This window comes from Corvus moneduloides, chromosome 12 (assembly GCF_009650955.1).
Source record: "Corvus moneduloides isolate bCorMon1 chromosome 12, bCorMon1.pri, whole genome shotgun sequence".
NCBI classification, from domain to species: Eukaryota; Metazoa; Chordata; class Aves; order Passeriformes; family Corvidae; genus Corvus; species Corvus moneduloides.
Window position 1 is genome coordinate 157,663 of NC_045487.1, and position 21,843 is coordinate 179,505.

The 21,843-nt window shown below is 41.2% G+C and overlaps 1 protein-coding gene and 1 non-coding gene across 4 annotated transcripts in view; both read right to left on the bottom strand.

Moving 5' to 3' along the window:
• The window catches only part of AP1G1 (adaptor related protein complex 1 subunit gamma 1), a 38,210-nt gene that overhangs the window by 6,150 nt on the left and 10,217 nt on the right, over positions 1-21,843 (bottom strand). For 2 of the 3 annotated variants that reach the window (XM_032121513.1, XM_032121512.1), the window contains exons 3-22: positions 18,614-18,738; positions 16,332-16,473; positions 15,004-15,100; positions 14,088-14,164; positions 12,960-12,968; positions 11,689-11,784; positions 11,146-11,226; positions 10,806-10,904; positions 10,336-10,391; positions 9,429-9,542; positions 6,455-6,595; positions 6,103-6,157; positions 4,892-5,014; positions 4,493-4,582; positions 3,866-3,993; positions 3,161-3,265; positions 2,527-2,668; positions 1,838-1,964; positions 1,296-1,391; positions 893-1,053 (exon numbers count right to left, since the gene is read on the bottom strand). In XM_032121513.1, the coding sequence (XP_031977404.1) occupies positions 893-1,053; positions 1,296-1,391; positions 1,838-1,964; positions 2,527-2,668; positions 3,161-3,265; positions 3,866-3,993; positions 4,493-4,582; positions 4,892-5,014; positions 6,103-6,157; positions 6,455-6,595; positions 9,429-9,542; positions 10,336-10,391; positions 10,806-10,904; positions 11,146-11,226; positions 11,689-11,784; positions 12,960-12,968; positions 14,088-14,164; positions 15,004-15,100; positions 16,332-16,473; positions 18,614-18,738 (2,064 nt within the window). The remainder of the gene's footprint in view (positions 1-892; positions 1,054-1,295; positions 1,392-1,837; positions 1,965-2,526; positions 2,669-3,160; positions 3,266-3,865; positions 3,994-4,492; positions 4,583-4,891; positions 5,015-6,102; positions 6,158-6,454; positions 6,596-9,428; positions 9,543-10,335; positions 10,392-10,805; positions 10,905-11,145; positions 11,227-11,688; positions 11,785-12,959; positions 12,969-14,087; positions 14,165-15,003; positions 15,101-16,331; positions 16,474-18,613; positions 18,739-21,843) is intronic. The other variant, XM_032121511.1, reaches the window with a different exon arrangement.
• LOC116450176 lies at positions 7,946-8,032 on the bottom strand. The gene has a single exon (XR_004242707.1). It is a non-coding gene; the product is annotated as a small nucleolar RNA SNORD71 (small nucleolar RNA).

Consider the following 21,843-nt stretch of genomic DNA (forward strand, 5'->3'; position numbering starts at 1 on the left):
GGCCCTTAAAAATCAGTTCTTGAATTCCCTATCTTGTTGTTCCCTAAGAACAACACATTCACTGGCCCATCTGCTTTCTATGCAAGTAGGATCCAGGAAACACAAATCATAGGAGGTAAGGGCTTACTGCAGTGTACCAAGATCAGCAGAGATGCTTTCTTTCATGCGTTGCACTCACAGGAGCAGTCAGCACACCCGTAACTTCAGGAGGCCTGTTCTTTCCCTAATTCCTTCCTATGGTAGGTGTAAAAGCTACCTGAATGCAAGTTAGAGGAATACTAATTCCTAGAAGTGAACGTACTTCCTTAAATTTCGAGAGCATTCCAGTCACATGCTGCTTCAATAGTCTGCTCTGCTATAAACTAGGCAATATGTCTCCCACCTTTTGTGCTGCAGCTGAGTGCAAAGGGAAACAATTAATTTCTTTAAATGAGGACTGCCAATAATCACCATATTGTGACTCATTTAAACTTTTATAAGCAACTAATGGCTTCAAAAGATTTTTTCTTTCATGTATTCATAGCTCCAAAGAACATGATATATTTTATTAGAAATTAGGAATAAAGGGTATGATTAGTATCTCCAAAATACTGGTTTTGACCCAAATGGTTTTTTTGCTTGAGGTTTAGCAATTTTTCTAGAAAGTGGTGATTTCAAAACATGATTTTGTCCAAGCAGAAGTGGTCCAATTTGACTGGAATCTGTGTTCTATTGCATTTACAACACATACTTTCAGACTGGCAAGAGATGACCCAACTGGGCACTAAAAGATCCTTGTAACAGTTCTCAGCCTTGCTGACCTTGCAAATTCCTATCTACATGAAAGCACCAATCAGGAAGTGTTTGCAACTGGCCTTCAACTTCTCACTGTAGTTGCCCTAAGTGGCTCTACCTTTGGTACTGCAGCTTGGAAAACAAAATCTGTCATATCCAGCTCTGTGCTGTTGGAGGCCTGTATTGTGATTACAGTGACACTAGGGTTGGTGTTCGACCTCTCAAAGGTGAAGTCAATCTTCAGCCCATTCTTGTTGTATGCAGTAATGGAGGGGATTCCTGTAGGAAACAAAAAAGCAGCAGACCTACAGAATCTGGAGATCACTCTCAACATCGTAGTATACATTTACTTTACCCCAGACTCTTCTGAAAATTAAACACACCCCGTTGTGCTCAAGTATCTATGCCACACTTTCAAATTGCCTCCTTTTTTTTTTTTTTTTCTTTCCTTTACTATTCCTTGTTTCCCCTTCTAGCTGGGTGTTGGGGCACTTTAGGCAAAGGATTTACATGTCCCTAACCTGCAGCAATATCATTGAAGAGAGGCTGAGATGTAAGTCCATCGAGCAGGAACGGAGGCTGTGCTATCTGGGGTGCAGGGGCAGATACTGGAGAACCTACAAGAAATGTTGAAGGATTAATACTTTGCTGTCAGGAATGAAGAGTAATTACTCCTTTGCCAAAGACTGACTGCTGCATATTGTATTTCTTTACACGAAGCTCTATAAAACACCTGTGTTGATCCTCCCCTTCTTTGCTTTCAAGAACTGGCTCCTCTTTTACTAGCAAGCATTCAAATGGAATTGATTCCTCACATCTCACAGTCCTCTCTGGAAAGGCTCACAGCATTCCCAGACTCAGGTGTGAAAATGCTCAAGTCTCACCAGCTAATCATACAGAATCAACCTGTGACTTCATTCCCTGACTCCCACCTGTATGCTAATATGGATCTTGCTAAGAGTAAGTGTAAAAACTAGGACTTAAAAGACAATGAAGAAGTAGCCCACCCTCATCCCATCTCAGGGATGGGAATGTAGACTTGTAAGAAATGCAGCCTGCTCACCTGTTAGGTTGAGGTCTCCCAGGAGGTCAAGCAGCTCCCCACCAGCAGAGGCTGGCTTGCTTGTAGGTGCAGTGGGAATTACAGGTGTTATATCACTTCCCCCCAACAAGTCCAATAAATCATTTGCCTAATGAGAGAGTGGATGTAAAACTTACATATATTCAACTTTCTGCTACTTTCCCTTGCAAATGCAGTGTGTTCTGTTTGTTCTCAAACTGAAGACCACCAGAGTTAATGGCCAGTTAGAGGGGTTCTTAGTTTCACTGCGATCCCATGCCCCACAAGAAATCTAGTTTTCATGCTTGAGGGACCAAAGAGATAGGGAAGGACTGAGTTCATGCACACTAAAGACAGGTTGGGGTATCACAGAATATTCTGAGTTGGAAAGGACCCACAAAAATTACTGAGTCCAACTCTAAAGTGAATAGCCCATATCAAATGCATGACCTTGGCATTAATAGCACCATAACCAACTGAGATAATCCCACCCTGCTCCTGAGTAATGAGTATTTTGGACCAAACCACTACAACACTAGAGCCACCAGAGCAGAGCAATGATACAATCATCATCAGTCAGAAACAGCAAAGAAGCAGAGAGGGCAAGGGAGATGGTCTCAGCTTTCTGTTGGCACTGGCTGGAATGTGGTCTGACAGACAGTGGAAATTTATCCTGGGTCAGTTTCTGTTACCTGGTTAGCAGGTTGCAATCCAGAGGGTGGAGGTTTGGTTTCCAGTACTGCTGTCTCTGTCTCTCCATTGGTCTGTACAATCTCAGCAGGGCCATTTGTGGTGACTTTCTCCATTACTGGCATTCTCTCAAGCAGTGCTGGCCTGAAAGAAGCTGACATAGTTACACTGTGCCATCTTCCTGGATCCCAATCCAAATACTTAGACATTCAAGAGCTGATATATACATGACAACCTGCCTTTTCCCTTGAGCTCCTATGCAGGGGAACTGTAAGACTGCATGACAGTTTGAGGTGGTCAGAAGCAATCCCTGGCATTCTGTGCCAGTATAAACACACTAGTTGATAGCAAAAAGACAAACAAGCCCTCCTGTCTCCTGCTTCCCCCAGTACCTGACAAGCTCAGGCTCAAAGCAGGACAAAAGCTTTGGCAGAGAGTGTCTCTGATCACAGAACAGTATCACAGGATACATTAAGTCCTTAAAACACTCACTAATAACCCTGTAGAAGGGGAGGGACTCCAGATCCTCTGTAACCCTACCAGAAATCACCGAAGTTCTCACAGTAGAGTGTCACCCACAGGACATCAGAGCAGATAATGATCCTTTTCAAACACCAAAATTCTATCAGCACTTACCTCATGTGATCATATTTCTTGAAAAGTGCATTATATTCCACAGCTCTCTGCTGTAGCTCCACATCAATGCTGCTGCCATAGATGGAAACTACCTTCTTAATGCGACTGTTGGGGGGCAAGGGAAAACAAAACCACCATGAAACTAGCAGCAATAAGCAAGGGATTAGCATGTGTCATGCCCAAGATGCTACCTAGTCTCTGTTCAACAGGAGTCCCATGTAACCTGTGTAAAACAGCAGTCTGTGCAGTGTCCATGTAACATCCATATATGAACTGTCCCTTCACAACAGCATCAGCAAGTGATTAATACACCACCTTAGGGTATAGCATAAAAAAGCTCAACTACCCACACTGAGAAGCCTCCAACAGGAAACAAGGCTATTTTTCTATCCATCATCCAAAAAAGGAACCAGAAAGAACAGTCCACTGAAAGTAAGGACTTCTCTTCCCCGTAAGTAGTTTTCAAGAAACAGCAACATAGATTAAGTCCCCACACAGCACAGGGCATCCATAGAGAAAACAGTACCCCCAACAGACATCTTCCAGCCTGTGAGCAAAGGAGGACTGTAAAAGCCAACAAATAACAGGATGACTCTTGTCAACCACAGAAGCAGAACATGTTCAAGGAATACTCCTACTGAAGACAACTGATGTTGGTATATTTGCAACAAAGCCTTATGCAGTATACCACCAATGGGAACTCACTTGACAGTGCAGGTGAACCTTGTGGAGAGCTTCATGATGGCAGTGAGAGCATAGCCTCGTGTCACAGATGCAGACATATTTGATATCAGGACGCTTTCTAAAATATCAAGAACTTCATCCTCTGTTACCTGAAAAGGTACAGAGAGGTTAGGCTAAGACAGAGGGGAGCTCAGAGCAAGCCTTCCAGAGCACAAAAACCTGCCTCTTGCCTAATGGATGTGCCACGCCTCCTCTGCAACTCTGAGCCTGTAGCATTGTGTTCAGAGCATGTGAGACATGCATCCAGGTGGAGATCCCATGGTATGAGTTTTAAAATACAGTTCTGATCTGTTTCACACATTGAAGAGCAGGTTCATCACTGAAATACACTGCTAAGACCCCAGCAGATTTCTTCCAAGTCAGCTAGCACTGAAACCATACCACTCTGCCAGTTGTAGAAGCACTCCACACAGCCAGTGTTTACACAGTCCATGCCTGCAGCAGGGGAAGGAGATTCCTGTCCAGGGTCCACTACCATCATGGACATCAGTGCTAGGGAACTGCTGAAAGCACTCCCTTCACCTAGCCAGCATCAAGTGGGTCCAGCCTCAGCCAGGTGTACAGTTGCTGTTCTTTCCCAAGCTATACCTGTATTGGTTCCTCCTCTTCACACTGACCGGACACCAGAAGATCTCCATACTCTCCTATGCACCAGGAGGCAACTTGCACCAGGGGTTGCTGTTGGAAGAAAAACCAGAGAAGGCTCAGATATAAATGGCTGCCTGTATGATAAATGAAACCATCTCCTTTTCTAAGATCAAGCTTAGCCTTCCACAGCAGAAGAAAGAGGAATATCTGATTCGATCAAGAATTCCATAAGAGAATTGGAGAACTAAAAAGAAGATGAACTTACAGAAGACATGCCTGCTCAGCAATCTCTCTCTTGGAGCCAGACAAGGTGATGTTGGCTCACACTGAGATCTTAGTAAACATGTGTAATTATTGCAGTACAATAAAGAAACTGAAGCTGGCCACATTTGGTTTTACCTGGGAGTAATCTCCAAGGATGGCTTTGTAGAGTCTCTGCACAGTGTAGGCATGCATCTCCACACTATTAGTTATTAACTGGATCAGATTGGGAACAGCATCATCACGAACATAACTTCCTGCCTACAAGAACAATTGTTAGGTTTTACTAAGGACGTTCTTAAGTAACACTCAGCAGCTGTGACACCCTTCACAAAACCACCTAATGTGCATGGAAATAAAAATCAACTTTCTCATCCATGAGCACTTTATGGTTGATTTTAAGCAACCTCAAGGGGGCAGAAGTACAGGACAGCACATTTACCAACAAATAAAACTATACTCAGAAATCCACACTACAGATACCCCAAAACTGCAAGAGGATAGAAAGCAGAAATGAATACAACTTTATAAGTGGTTTATCTCGCAGACAAGAAAAGGCAATTACTTTACTGAAGAAAGTCATCTGAGAGCAATTCTCACAGCAAACTTTCCAACGGAAATTAATTCTCACTTCAGACGAATCTACTTCTCTCTGTTTCAGGGTGACAAAATGGCACCCCCAGGCAGACTTACTTTACCCCTTGATGAACTTCTCAAATTTGAACACTATACCGATAAATCTCTTCCCACTCCTTTGCCTGAGAGAACACACTGCCTACCCAAGTTATCAAGATCTCTTCCCTCAGTTGCCAAAACACTACCCCAGTTCCACCTCAGCTATGATGTTTATAGACAAATTCAAGTAGATAAAGAGCAATAATTAAACCCAAAGAAGGTGAACAAGAAGGCTGTTGATACAGTTTTATTAACAAGTTTTGATAAACTCAACTTGGAGTAATTCCAAGAAACTCCTTCACCCCCTTTCTCTTTGCAAGTCACTTAAGGCTGCATTCACTCTCCTCTGAAAGCACTGTATATTGGAAACAGACAGTACAAGAGTTGTCTTTAGAAAGTGATGTGATTACTGCAGTAGACACACTGTTACACACTGTTACTCGTGTGTGCTTCTGAAATAGTACAGTTCTTCTAAAAAACCACTCAGTGATCCAAGGCAGCCAGTCAAAAACATGTAAACTCAGTAAATGTGACTATCATAAGTACACTTCCTCTCTGTATTTTAGCACTTGTTATCTGCCAGCCTTTAGAACCATCTTCAACTTGATGGTGAGTAACTTCCTACAGACAAGAAAATTTTATGTAGTCACACACAAAGAGGCAATTTCACTTACCGTTGTTAGGACTCTCATAATTGTGTCTATGTGCCAGCGCTTGGAAGGAGCATATCTGACAAAATTAAGAAAAGCAGTTAGAGCAATAACTGCCAGTCTTTAACACCAGCAAGAAACCCACCATCATCAGAACCTCCCCTTTCAGTTACTTCCTGGCCCACTGGTTCATGAGGAGGGACACCAATACTGAGGGAGGGCTACAACTGACAAACCACACATAAATCAGTGAACAGAGAAGAAATGAATCAACGCATTCTCTCTTGGGAGCAAGCAGGGAGAGAAACAACACACAAGGTTGTTTACAATCCCAAGGATGTACCAAAAATTATTAGTAAGTAAAACAACTCCATACTTTTCAGCTGCAAGAAATATTCCAGATGCACAGTCTGCCTTGAACTCTGGTTCACAGGAATCTAGGAAATACAGTAACTCCTTCATCATTCCACGGACATTGTTCCCATTAACAAGAGCAAAACTCAGTTCCATTGCACGCCTAGGGCAAGAGACAGAAAACCAATCAAGTAACTTCACCTAGTGAAGGAAGAAAAAAACCCCCAAATCCAGCTACAAAAATGCAGTTACCTTTTAATTAAGAAGAGATCAATACTTACTAATCCTGTGAGAACAGCCCTCCACATTTAATGTGTCAGTATTTTCTTGTTCATAGGCAGACAATAAACATCCACCCCCCAAAAAATTAAGGGGGAGCGGGGCTATGGGGTGTTCTAGAAATATCTATCCATATGTTAAAGATAGCTTAAGACTAGCAATATCTTTCAGCAACCAGAGTCCATCAGGATTAAAAGTCTGACTGCCCAAGTGTAATCGAATGCTGGTCATTTCTGACACAAAACTGTAACAACTAAACCATGCCACAACACGCTTTCTCCAGCTTGAGGGGTCCAGCACAGACCCGTTTCCAATTCCATATATTGGAGATTCAAACGCAGTGGAGATTTAAAATATTAACTGATAAGCTTTACTGTATCCTGTTGGATAAACTACGTAAGACTACTAGAACCCGAAGTTACCCTGGTGTTGTTTATTCCTCCTCATCACAGACATGCTGACACCAGAACTAGTCAGAGTACTAGCTCCTTGCCATTCCTTTTTGTGCACATTGAGAGCTCAGAGGCTACTCCCCGGCCCTTCTACTTGAAGCTTCTGTAGCTGATTCTAGCACACGTCTCTCGTTCTTCTGACATTTTTTGGATGAAGACTATCAACTTCAAACGTGATTGATTTCTGCACAACTCTGCAACAGCTTTTTACCCAACTAAAACCCAGGGACTGAGAAAATACAGAGGTATTCAGAATTAGGGTGGAGATACCAAACTAAATTGTTACCTTTTAACATTTAAATCTGTTTAGTTGATGACCTATACCATTATTAGAACTGTTTCCATCTCTCCAACTAGTTCCCAACTCCTTACACTTGACCCTACTGGGTTACAAGTTTTCCATGTTTATGTTTAAAATTTCAGTCATTTTATAGCAGATATATCAATACTGCAGCTGCACAGGAGAACACTGTAGTGTTAATACCAGGCATTTATCTCAGCGCCTATTGCTTACCTTCAGTCATATCACATGTTTCATTTCTGTCACAAAGCTCTTAATCATGTAGTTTGATCAAATGAAGCAGACAAAAAGAATTAAATGGCAAAGCCATTCTGAATTACACTACATGGACCAAAGACTAACTGCACCAGTTACAAGATAACGAGCAGAGGCCATGCTTCAGATAACCAAAACTAGGTATCATGTCTTTCCCTCAAGTCCTTGAAGCTTGCTACCTGGGACTCTGACATATATCCAGTCAATATAATGCTTCAATGAAGACAGTGCATTGTCAGCAGCACGAGTGTCAGCATGGCAACATCGTGCTCTGCTGATGGATCACTCAAAGGCTTCATCCTCCAACAGCACTCAGACATGAAGCTCAGTTGTTTGTAGCATACCCTTGTTTTCTTAGCAGGCACCAATAAAATGTTTTTGTTTCCTTCTACTCAAAACCTAGATGAGGCTTTGCTGTTCCACAACCTAGTCCCAGGCTGGCTCTGACACCAAACAGCAACAGCAGCCTGCCTTGTTTTGCATTTAAAATACAAATTTGTGGTTTGGGATAGATTGCAACTGTAAAAATAGATTACATGATACCCATTACATAGCAGTTAAATATAAGCTTCAGAAGCAAGACAAATCCCATTTCTTTCCTATTTTGCACATATGAGTCTGAGTGGTGCTGTTAAAAAAAAATCTAGATCTGATTCAAAGATGGGCATAAGTTTGAAGAATGCCTATCAGAACAAGGATCTGTAGTGTATCTAATCAGTTTGAGTAGATGGAAAAAAGAGGTTGAACAATTCGGAAGGTATATTCATGTGATGAGTGCTCAATGAAATTCTGGCCAGTAGCAGAGAGATTTTACGAAACGCAACAGGAAAAAGGCTGCTGTCCCCATCACTGCATGCTGTATGCTGCACTGAGCTCAGACCTTTCCTTGTAACCCAGTTACAGAAAGAATAATGTTGAGGAGGAGAGTTCTGAAAAAAAGAACAAGGAATCAACAGGCTGAAAGACTCAGTTTAGAACAGCAGCTTTCCATATAGGCTGGGCAAAAGTGAGACAGAACAGTTCAAGAATTTCCGTGAGTGACAGTAACAGGAGAAAGTTACTATCATGAGTAAAAGGAACATAACTGAAGTAATGAGAAGAAACTGGAAGAAATTAAGACTGAGTAAAAGACAAAAAGTATTTCTGTAGTGAGAAATAAGGTTGCAAGCTTTCCCATAGCCCAGAGAAGCAGCAACACACCACTATTAAATGACAAATGAACACCAAGAATGATAAAAGGATGGGGTTTGTAAACAAATTGTTCGAGCAATCAAGTCTGAATTCTACCACTCCCTAATACATCTAAGAATACATTATTTGGATGACTTAACACTGCTTCAAGACAACATGGCACTGCCTGTTCATCTGGGAAAGGAAAACAATGTGGAGCACATCAGAGTACGTTTGACCACAATCATTGGGCACAGCAGCTTTCCATCTCACTGAGAGCACACAAATCTAATCTCCACTGATATTGCACTTCGGAAAAATTCAGGCAAACAGAATTTATTTTTTCCCCATGAAATGTAACAGCAGTTTTTCCAAGAAGGTGGGTGCACATCTCCATTATCTTGTTTGAATTATGAACCATATTATACCTTCACAGCAGTCTCACAGCTCCCCAGGATTATTGTCATTTTCCCCTATGCTCTGCTCACCTTCCACAGACTGTCAACCTCAAGAGTCTATTTCACTGATAATTTGATTACCTTTTAATGGAGACATCCAGATCCTTCAGGCAGTCCACAATGGTGCTTCGGTGCCGCTGTACTGCATTATGGTCTGTCTGCACAGTTTTCAACAATGACGTCAAAGCTACATATCTGTGATAAGGGCATACGGTAATCAGTAGCTGACTGTAGCCATTTAATTTCTATGCACAGACACTGTCCCATTGGCCCAAATCTAGTCTTATTTTGCAACAGAATAGGATTCTCTTGTACTCGGTAACAAATGGAAATCCTACAGGGGACTCTGCCTGGCCTATCTTCACAGGCGAGTTACCACACTAAACTGCAACACGCCTAACAACACACTGCTGCCCAGACAAGCGCCTGTCCCAAGCACCTCTGCAGATCTTATACTCAAACTAGCATGAGTCGCAATTTCCAAGGCTAGAGTCTGCAACCCATATCCTGATTTGCTATCCAGTTGCCTAGAGATGGTATTCAATTCTAGCAGCCTCAGCAATTCCACATCCTGATTAACAGTGACCAGAGCACAACTAAATTCTTTTGTTGCCACCAGCACACAATCAGAAAAATCAGTCTTTGCCTAATTTATCAGCTCTCCAATGCCAACTCTGATTTGAAAAGCACCACAGACCACTTGGGACAACACAGGAAAAAACATGGACCTGATTAAAAAAAAAAATCACACGTTGAGAAATAGATCATACATTCAAACTTACCAACTAAGAAGGGCAGGGCCACAGCTACGATTTGCACAGAGAAAAAAACACACCAAGAAAGAAGCAAGCTCAACAGCCACACTAACCCCAAGAGCAGCGATCCCAACATGGTCTCACGGAAGGGTTTACTTCAGCATCACGTTTGTGCAACCGCTTCTCACATGTTTTAAACTGGGTGTTATCAAAATACACTTTGTACCACTTACCTAATATTTTTGTCGTTGTTTAATAAGAAACGGCCTAGGATGTTAATGGCTAAGACCTGCAGAAAAAGTTAGGGAAGATCAGTGATCTAAAAGGACTGCTGGTCATCTTCATCATTTCATGACAACTTCAAAGGCAACACGTCAGAACTAGCATTGCGGTCTTTCTTAGCCAAAAAGAACTCTAGAAGCTGCTTAAGTGGAGGAAAAGCTCAGAGACACATCGCAGGCTCTCACTCGCACTCAGGACATGCACTCTGCAGGAAATTCTGCCTTTTAATTTTTGTTATTTTGAAAAACCCAAACATCCTCCCTCCCCCGAAACGAGTGCCCTTTCTGAAAAGGCTACAGTCTTATCTAGAGTCAGCTGCAGAGATGTATTTTGGTGAAACAACCTTGCTTTATGTCTTCCACACAAATTACTCTAATACAATCTCCTAGGAAAAAAAAAGGCCATAGTAAAGGCAACTTACTCTCAGACCACTCTCAGATTTTATGTCCATAATAGTCAGCACAGTTTCATACAGAATGGCATTTCCCACATTTTTACTTGTTTCTGTATTAGTGGCAACCTGGAGAAAGGAAACAAAATAACTCCAACGAATTCAAAACAGATCCCCTTTGTGCTGCTCTGCAGAACAGGCAGTGAAAGTAACCAACCCCTACAAAACAGCACACTTGTGAACATGCATCTCTTTCAATAAAATTTCACTCATCATGGCAAGCAGCTGTATCCTCACCAGTGCTGCTAAACCCAAATTACTAAGAAACTAAGAGAAAGTTTAAACCACTCATCAACCTTGCAGACCTCACCTGTGCAAGTATATCATTCATTGCTTCACTAGAATCATCATCATTTCTCCCTAAAATTCTTAGTAACCGCAGGATCCGTACCTATTTGATAAAATAAAGCAAAGAAAAGCTTGGATGGCAGTGTTTGACATGGGGTCATAGTGGCAAGAAAGCAAAACAAGCTGCTGATTTCCATTCTTAAGCAAAATGCTTATCCCGGGTAAGAACGTTATCTACAAAAACAGGCTTTTGCTGTGCTTATTTTCTTCCCACGAGCCAGAACTGTTCAGAGTCCCCTCACTACCAGGCACAGCCTTCCAAAAACAGTATGTGCTGCTTCTCTCTTTTGTCACATAATGTGATAAGGCACTACAACCGCTGGTTAAACTAAGATTGGTGTCTTTCACTAGGGCAGATGAACAGCATTTGCACAATCAGCTCAAAGGAAGACAAAAAAAATCTTAAAATCAACACAGGTGTGGAGGCAACCACCTCATCACACCTAAGGCTCAAAACACAGTCCTAGAACTAAAGCTATCAGTCACTGTTTGCATCAGTTCTTACCTGCAAAAAGGGGTCACTGATCCCAGACACATCATGCTCTGGTGAATATCCAGACATGATAAGGTTCTTCAGAATACGAACTAATTGGGGAACAAGCTGCGAAGAAGAGAGTTGTCCTATTAGGGTACTGTTGTTTCCCTGCCCCCAGCTTTGAAGCACAGGTCCAAGAACAAATCTTGTATTTGAAAGCAAGTCAGTCTCTGGATTCTTCCACAAAGTTCAACCTGCACACCTAGGGCTGATGCTGTATGAATACCTACAGCTTGGCTAAGACATAACTAGAAACAGTTAAGCTGGGACCAGAGCACCATATTGTATCTTTAAAGTAGTAAATCTACATTTGTGGTACAGTGCAAGAAGAAAACCAGCCTAGTCTCCCTGCCATCTCCTTTTGTTCCTAACTTTGCCCTTCAGGAATTACACACTCCTCTGAAAACGTGCATTTCATAAAACACACAAACAAAATGAACCCTGAATTTCCTGTATCTGCCTTAAAGGGGAAACCAAAGGGCACTGCAACATCCTCCCTCCAAATACAGTAACAGACAAGTGGAGCATTCCTGGAACCCTTATTCACATTTTCTTTGCCTTCCAACATGCAAGGGTCATCAGGACTGAGGACAGAACAAAGGGAAACATTACAGCCGTGGAGACTGGTTGAAGGCCACACCCCCTCCATCTTCTGGAGTACAAATTACACCGATTAAGAATACCAGCACTGCTGTTGTATTGTAGCTCTTTGCAGCACAGAAAGTCTTTACAGCCTCTTACAGGCAATTAAATAACTCTGTCCTGCTCCTTTTGGGAATCACCCAAAGTTGCCCCATGATTCAGACAAAATACAAAGCCCAGTTTGTGGTAAAAAGAAAGCCGAGGGCTACAGCTTGCACAGGCATGAAAAGCCAAAAAAAAAAAAAAAGCAAAAAGCAAAAACAAAACAAAACAAAAACCCCAAAACAAACAAACAAAAAACCAAAGAAAACCCCAAACCAACAAATAAAAACAACAACAAAAAATCCATATTCCTCAAACGAGGGAAAGCTTGAGGAAAGCAGGCTGATGTTCACAGAAGGCCACAACTGAGATTCAGGGCAACCATGAATGTAGAGGTTTAGTGACAAGACCAGCACACAAAGACCATTAGACAAGTACAAATGATCTAAGCATGTGGCATCAATCACAACTGTGTCATTAAGAGGCACTGCCTCACAAGGGACAAACATCTACAGATTCAAGGCAAACATGCATCATCTCGAAGAATTAATTCTTACCTTTTCATTCTAACTCAGCAGGATTCCAAACAGACAAAAGGGACAAAACAGACGAAGCAAGCATTAGGGACAGGTCAATGTTATACCATTCACAGCATAACAACTACAAGAAATAGCTAGAAAGAATGCACCTACTAACTAAATTTTGTGGACTCAGCTCTCCTCTGTTTTCCCACAACTATCACATCAACTGAGCAATTAGTAGCAGGGATGGTACCTGCAAAATGAACCTCATCCGACTTTTTTTTCCTGCTTTGACATTTACAATCAAGGCAAGGGAAGATGCATGCCAAAATGCAAAGATGCACCAAAGGATGTACAGTTTTAAATCCCTAATGATGTAGACAAGTCAAGGAAGAAAGTAAACTGGGCATGCAAATAAGCCAACACCTTTAAGACTTTTCAGAGAAGCAAATGGAGCTTTCTGTTCTACCAGCTTTGTTCAATTTCTCCTTCTTTGACCAAGAATTTCAAATTACAATCAAGGCAATTTTCAGATGCTCTTCTATCAGTAGTGTTTCACACAGCAATAATACTCTCACCAAATTATAGCAAACAGCATAAGGAAGTCAGGAGGGCGATAGGAAGCAACACTCCTAACCAGAGGAGGAAGAGTGACATCGACTCTCAAACCCTTAAGTTAAAATGGAAAATTGTGTAGCACAGCATGCACCAGGCATGAGGTATCTGTACAACCAGAACTTAGGTGGGTGTTTTTGAACTGAGTGTATACAACTGTGTGGCTGTGGTTAAGGCATTCAGGTGTTGGTATAAGTTCCAGTTTTTCATCTTTGTCTCTATGTTTATTTCATTTGTGATTCTGGTGTCACTATGCAATTAGATACAAGGAGAGGGGAAAAACCTAAGGGATCATCAAAGACAACTTTACAGCAAATCTAACTCTAGGATGAGTTTTATACTGTACAATCCTAAGACTGATGTTTTGTAACTTAACCATTTACTGAAGGGGATTAGGCCTAGATACACACAAAATACCCACATTTAATGACTTTAAAAAAAAAATTTAGCAAACAGACAGTATCATTAAATTCTTCACCCAAACAATTGTAAGCATTTTACTAGAAGGCCATGAATATTAACTCTGCAATATTACCAGTTCACACTTACCTTTCTAAAGTGTGCAAGCATGTCTGGGCTTCTCTCACACATCTCTGTGAGGAGGACAACTGATGTGTGGAGAACACCTAAAGGTGAGGGAGTGGGAAAAGAAAAATGTATCTCCATTTAACACCATTCCACTGGCTCCAGACACTTGATAAAGATCACAAAAACAACAGGAAGTCATTAAAAAATATTCTTGAATTCAACATATTGTATCTACCACTACAAGTATTTGTGCTTGCAGCTGTGTCCAAGTGAAAGCAGATAGCAATGTGCTCATGTCAAAGCTGCAACTAAAGGCCAAAGGAGGAGAGAAACTGGATCTGGTCTGCCGAAACTCGCATACTAAACGTACATTAATGGTCATAGTTGGGCTACTGACCTCAAAGGTCTCTTCTAAATCCAACCATTCTGTGATTCTATACAAATGTAAGACTCCAGAAGGACAATATGTGTTAATTGCATTGTGGATGTTGAGTTCCTCACACTTCCTGATTTTCTCTTCTGATTTGGGTAGCCTAGCTGACCTTATGTCACCTTCCACAGAAGACCTCAGAACTCCATCTAAAGAAAGACTACACAGAAAAAGTACCTCCAAACCTAAACAGGCAGTGCCTTAGAGTCACTTTAGGCAGCGTATTGGATAAAAATCAAGCTTTTCTATTTCACCCACTCTAAAGTGTATCAAAACACAGTGAAAGCATTCCTTTTGTCACCTACACCATGTTAAAGTCCTGTTGACTAGCAGAGTCATACACATCCCTTCCTTCTAAATGACATATGCTTTCACTGCATAGAAATGGAAAGAAACAAATCATACAAATACACCTCTGAAATTCCCTCCAAACAAAAGGCTTAGGTAGCAAGTGCACTGTCCTCTAGAGAATGGCCTAGCCTTGCTAAGTACAGTCTTGGCTATTACCGTGGTTCTTCTCGTTCAGCAAGTTTTTGGTGGCCGGCAGGAACATCTCCATAAGTTCAGGCACCTTTCTGATGACATGAACAGCGCACAGTGCTGCCTGGATAGGAAAAACATTTCTATTAGTACACACTGCAATCACAACAATATCTGTTTTGGGAATATCGAGCACAGTGGTAACTATAAAAATCTTCATTATAAACAAAGGCCTGCAAAGTTTATGGCACCTTTTTCCATCTCTCTATTACAAGTGTTACTGAACAGCATTCCAGAAGAGAGCTCAATAAAACTGGGGGAGCACTGAACTACAAACTAATACTCCCCCTAGCAATGGTTCATTTTTTACATTATTCACATAAGAAGCACTATTACCTGCAAAGCAACTCTGCCTTTAAGAGGGCTGCTTCAGCCTGTCTTCCTGTTGCTAGGAAGGGGATAATGCATTGGAAGCAAATAATTAAACTTACTGCCAAATTATGGGTTATTTACTTTCCCTTGAATAGCATCTCCTTCCCCACAAAAAAACTTCCTCCTGCAGATGATGGGTGCTATGAGAAATAAAACTATACTTACAGGGTTTTTTGAAAAAACACATGCCTATTTCTTCTAGGATGGAGAAGCTACAGGAGACACTATTCCTTGCACCTGCCTGAGAATCAAGTGCCTCTTTCCAGAACACAGCAAGACCTCTTAGCATTGCTTTCTCTCTAATCTCTCTCTAGATCCAGCACTAAACAAAGAAGTAACAATGCATCCCTTCCTAAATCTTCCTGCTACACACTCTCACCAAGACTTCTCAATAAATAAATCTAAAAGAATGAGGCTGATCACACTTTGCTGATCTATGGCACGTTTGCTGCAGAAAGGAGATAATTTGTGTTTGTCCATTTCCAGACCTCAACCCTTCAAGCTCTCATTCTACTGTCACCATCATTAACAGAAGACATCCAATAGGTTCAAATCTTCAGATACCAGCCTGCGCTGTTAATAATGAAAGTTTCTCTGGACTTATCTGAGAAGATAAATAAAACTGGTGATCAGAATTTTGAGGCTAGCGTCCATGAGGGGGCAAGTGTTCACCTTTCCACCAATAACCTTATGGGAGAGAGTACAAAAATAAAAGCAACTGCCTCACCAATTGGAGGCTTGTCTTTTAGAGGTTTACATACATTCCTGCTATCAACAGACAGGGAGTTTTGAGCTCTGTCTTGCATACTGGGAAAATATTCACCCAATGTGATCTGAGTCATCTAGTATTCCAGATATTAGCAAGGTATTCAATCAATCTTGCCTTTTAATCCATAACAATATTCAAAAGTTTCCTGAAGTACCTTCTTCCTAAGATAGGAATTGGAAGTTTTGAGGAGCTTTTCCACCTCTCCTGCAAGGTCTCTGCACATTTCTGAGGAGCCCATGCAGCCAAGAGTACAAAGTGCCAGCCCCTGCACATACTGCGTGCTGTGATTAAGGTCACTGTAAAGGAAAACAACAAAAAAAGTCAATCAGCATGCACACAGAGAAACTGAACACACAAAAGAGGTCATCTATAGCTGGAGTCATCTAACCAGCTACACATGGCCCAAAAGAACTTCCTGGATTCAAGCTGTGTGGGAGCATGACTTGGGAGCAATACAAGCTTTGAGTGCATGTTCCACAGGGTTTGCTACTAATTCTACTTAGAATCCTCAATTTAAAAGATAAAATATTTGGTTCAACCATCAGGTTGACCTGTCAGGGTATCCAGAGATTGAGCTCAGAAGAGGGAAGACTATACAAAATTGCGTTAAAAATGGTTTTAGTTTTGGAACTTGCATGCAAAGTACAGACCTGCAGTGACACTGTGGGCTGTCCCAGTTTAAAGATGTTCTACAACAGGCTTTAGCTTCTGCATTTACAAACCAAACAGTATAGAAAAATCTGTGTAAAAGTATCCTCTATCCTGACCAAAACCCACGAACCCCACCACTCACACACCTCAAAAATAATCCATACAAGAATTCTGTTAAGCAATTTTTCCTATTCATATGCCTAAGGAAGTTGTGAAAAATGGTCAGTAAGAAGCTAAACCACCTAACAGGAGCTGCTATTCATGAGGCTAGCTACCAATGTCACACCAAGCACAAGACAACATAGCTTCTATATGGCAATCCCAACAGCCTTTAAAATTGACTTCTACACCACTTTTCCATCTGTGTTTGGTACTAAGGTCACCACAGCACCCAGGACTCAATGCTGAAGAAAGCAAAAAATACAGCTCCTGGTTTGGGAGGCAAAGGGAACTGAGGACTGCAAGATGGAAGAGCTGGGGAAAGGAGCGGTTCCTAACCAAACACACACGAGGTGCAGAATGGAAAGACAGTATCCTGGTTGTTACATCAAGCAGTTATGGCAACATGCAGATGAAGGAACAGGTAGCACATGCTACTAAGTGGGTTGGCTTTTTGTTTCCTTCCTTTAACAATTTTTTGGCAGCTATATAAAGCTGTGTGTATCACAAATACATGCTTCAAGAGGTTGCTTTCCTTTTCGTCTCAAAAATCTGGGTCTTGCTATAAAACAGCGAAAAACAATGCCATAAATCAAATCCCTTAATGTCTAGATAAAAGCAAGACACAATGGCAGATATACAAGCCAAAGGAGAAAGCAATATACAGCTCAGGGAGATGGTGGGAAGCTGTTGACCACTTTTGCTCAGCTTCCGTCTGACCCATTTCCAGTTCATACTCACTACATCCTTACCAAATTCACTGCAGCATAAACAATCAAAAGAGGTGTTAACCTGCAGCCTGGTTCTAATGGAAGCACCTCACAGGTATGGCATTTCAATGAAAGATCTTTAGACAAAAATCATCTCCTCGAAACTAGGTCCAAAATTAGCAGATCCTCAGGTCCACAGTTTTGTCAAGTTTCTTTCAAAGCACTTTGAGGCCACAGTCTAATTGAAGATCAATACTTTACTTGCTAATATCTCAGAGGCTTATGTGCTAAAAGCAAATAGTAATAAAAATAGGTACACTACACACAACCTTTGGACAAGTCAACCAGAACCCAGCTGTTCCATACCTGCTCCAAACCATCTTGAAAACACACTCATCATCATCCACTAAACTATGATGTAGAAAAGTCCCAGTTTAACATTGCTTTGCTGAGAGAAAATAAGTATTAAAAAAAATAGTAACTCCCTCTTGTCTGATTTCAGCAAAATGACAGCACATCCTAAGCTGCTGCCTTGCTTCCAATGAAAACCATTTGTCAGGACCATTAGGGCAATCTTAAAAAAAAAGCAAGATACACAGACTTGTTTCTTGACAACTCTTCAGAACTCATCAGCAGAAGCAAACAAACACACAGAGGACATGTTAATTGTACATATGCCTCCTCCAAATCAATGCAATTTTATATTCTCTTTCCACTAAAGAAGCTAGACAGGATGGCCCAATACAGTGTACTACTACAACAGCCTCATTATGGTCAACAGCACACAACAATTTCAAGATACCAGTTTTCTAACACAAGGGAAAAAACCTAAAGTACTCTAAGTATCACTGTCAGAAGTATACTTTCTGCTCCTGAAACCTCAGAGCATAGTTTGATGGAGAGGTGGTACCCTTACTTCTTGATGCAATTGGTCATAAGAAGATGAACATCCTGTCTCTCATCCAGCAGCAACATGGCACCTAAATACCCAATGCGTTTGTCTGTGAATTTCTGAGACGCAATAAGTTTGAGGCACTCCAACTGGAAAAAAAAAGAAGAAAAAGAAGACATAATTAGCTTGAAACGACTTCTTAGCTAGAGGAGAAACAGTTTGAATTTTGATGTGTAGTAATTTATGTCTCTCAGAATACACTTTTAAAAGTGTATGTGGTTCCCATTTCGGTGATGTGTAAAACCAAGAAAGGTCAAATGACCTGCCCAAAGCTCCAAAAAAGACAGCAGGAAGGTCATTAGCAGCTCCTGTGTCTTGAAGTGGCCAGACACTGTTGGTCTTCCATGACCTTAGATATACCAGATACGGCGGCTAATGTCAGATCATAAAAGTAAATGGTAACATATTGATAGAGATGAAAGATACATCATTAAAAACAAAACAGTAAAGATCTGGAAATCTAGATCATGTGTCATGTTTGATATGCACATTAAACTTTTGAACTAGACTTAAAAGGTTCCATTTATCTACTAGGGAGAGGATCAATGTTCTGTAAGTTGCCAAAACAAGCACACGTAGTGATAGGACAAGAGGTAATGACTTCAAATGGAAAAGGGGCAGCTTTAGGTTAGATATTGGGAAGAAATTCTTGGCTGTGAGCATGGTGAGGCCCTGACACAGTTGCCCAGAGAAGCTGTGGCTGCCCCATTCCTGGAAGTGTTCCAGGCCAGGCTGGACTGGGCTTGGAGCAACCTGGACTAGCAGGTATCCTTGCTCAGGGCAGTTGGAACTAAATGACCTTTCAACCCAAACCATTCTAGGATTCTATGACTCTAAAAACAGGTTTTGTTTATTATGATCTGTAACCAACTTGCTAGCTAGGTAAAATGTAGATTGTCAGAGATAGTTACATTTCTGCACTTCTCTGTAATCTCTACTGGAACACCTGAAGTTTACTAAAATCATGTGCATTCCAGCCACTACAAGTTTCCCTTTTGCCCTTGTACAAATGGCAACTGTGATCCATAGTATAGAAGAGATTCCCAAGACAACATACAATTTCCACCTGCACTCTGCTAATTTAAAATTTAATTGCTAGCTCATTTTTAAATCTGACACTTTTTTAATGAAAAACAAACAAAAACCATCAACCACAGAGATACTCTGACATTACTATGCACTGAAACATTTTTCTATAACAGATAACTAATCAGCTATAATCTATGTCTACTTTCCCGACAGGAAAGTAGAGATCTGTCCCTCACAAACACTTCCTGTAAGTCTGCTTTACAAACTAGCTGGGGCAGCAAGTAAGCATACATGATAGGTTTGAGTAGGGGTCAGACAGAGCTGGCAACAGATCCATAGCAAAGGGGGCATGCACAGGCAAAGACACAGGGTGTCAGGAAAAGGAATTCATGATCCCAGCTAGATGGAGGCTTGAACAAGGCAACAGACAGAGGTGAGATGCAAGAAACACACACATCACCAGAGTAAAGTTGCATGGTACATTGGTAAGAAAATTAAAGTTGAAGTGCCAGAGAAAGAAAGTTCTATGGCCTAGTCCTAGTCCTGGCAAGTTTTCACAACCACATGGCATTAGAACACACACTCAACGGTTCAAGTTGCCGTCACATGTGAATGCCCAGCTAGTGCAAGGGTGAGAAACATGTAAGAAAAGGCTTGAAAGAAATTGAGTTCAGTTTGGAAGGTTAAAAGGGGTAAACACCTCTGAACAATAAGACCAGTCCTCCGCAAAGATAACTGAATCTGCACAAATGGCCAAGATCAACCAGAGATAACATGCAGAACACTAGATATCAAGCTCTCATCTTTCCAGTGCTTTCTGTAAGGGAATAATGCACCTCTGAAACAACCTTCTTTCCCGGGTTGGCAAGATACTTATATAATCCTCTGCAAAAATGCAACATAAAATTGATGACATCTAAGCTACAGGTTAAGGGCCAACAAAGGCAGAAGATGAATGACTGAGGAAGAGCATAAGGAAACTGACGACTGCAACAGATACTCTAAGATACATTTCTAGTACTTTTGAATTTAAACGGTATTAGTGAAATTTACCCCATGGAAGGCTAATGAGTTCTTGTTTCACTTGTATATAAATACACAGCAACTAGATTCATGCACAGCAGTACTAAGAAACATGATCAGCTGAAGCTCTTACGAGGTGTAATTAGTGGAAAAAATCTTGATGCTGTTATATCCATTTCATTCAAAGGAACAATTCAAATCTGCTACATCACTACTGTAACAGATACTACTGGCATGTAACCAGACTACAGCTTACCCAACTTTTACTGACATAGCCACTCTTCCAACTGGAATTTTTTTGCAAATAGAAACAATGACAATAATAGAGTTATTTGACCATTTGTCCAGGCTCTCCAATGACTTCTAAACTTGCACAAATGGCCTTTGCACATGCTCAGGAGACAGCATGCCATCCCGTGCATATCAGCATACACTGGCTAAATATGGTGTTCATTCTCATACTTGTGTACAAGATACCCCAGGTCAAAGTTGAGGAGCCCTGGCTTGGAAAGAAGTAGGTCGACCATCCACTCCTGGTCACCCATACTGTGAGCTGCAGCCTGCTTACAGCTTTAAGAGAGGCTGCAACACTTGTGGCTCTCCTGTTTTTCAGCAAAACATCTTTCCTGCATATTTATCCTGTCACTCTCAGAAGCTTACTGCCTGTAGTGTAGGACTGTCTATCTGCAAGACTCCAGTACTGGAACAGCATGTGTCCTCAACAGGTCCCCAGCTCACACAAACTATACTCCTATACAACAGCACCACCTTGAAAGATTCCTTCCAGTGATAAGTGTTGAGGACGTGCAAAGGTCTCTAACTCACTCACTTGGAGAATACTTATTAAAACCCCTTTTCAGCACTGGGCCCTATGCCCTCCTGAAAATGCAGCTGATAAATTACAAGATAACCAAGGGCATTGACTGAAGTACCCTGCTCCCCAAATAGTCAGAATAGATGCTTCTTTTTGAGATATAGCAGGCCTGGCAAATAACAGATACTGAACAATCTGCTTTAGCCTTCTTTCACTGAGAGTGTATTTACCATTATTAACTAAAGCAGAAACTGAAAATTATTAGATATCTGACCTAATCTTCCTTATATGGGATTAAATACTTGAGTAACAAGACAGAAAAATTAAA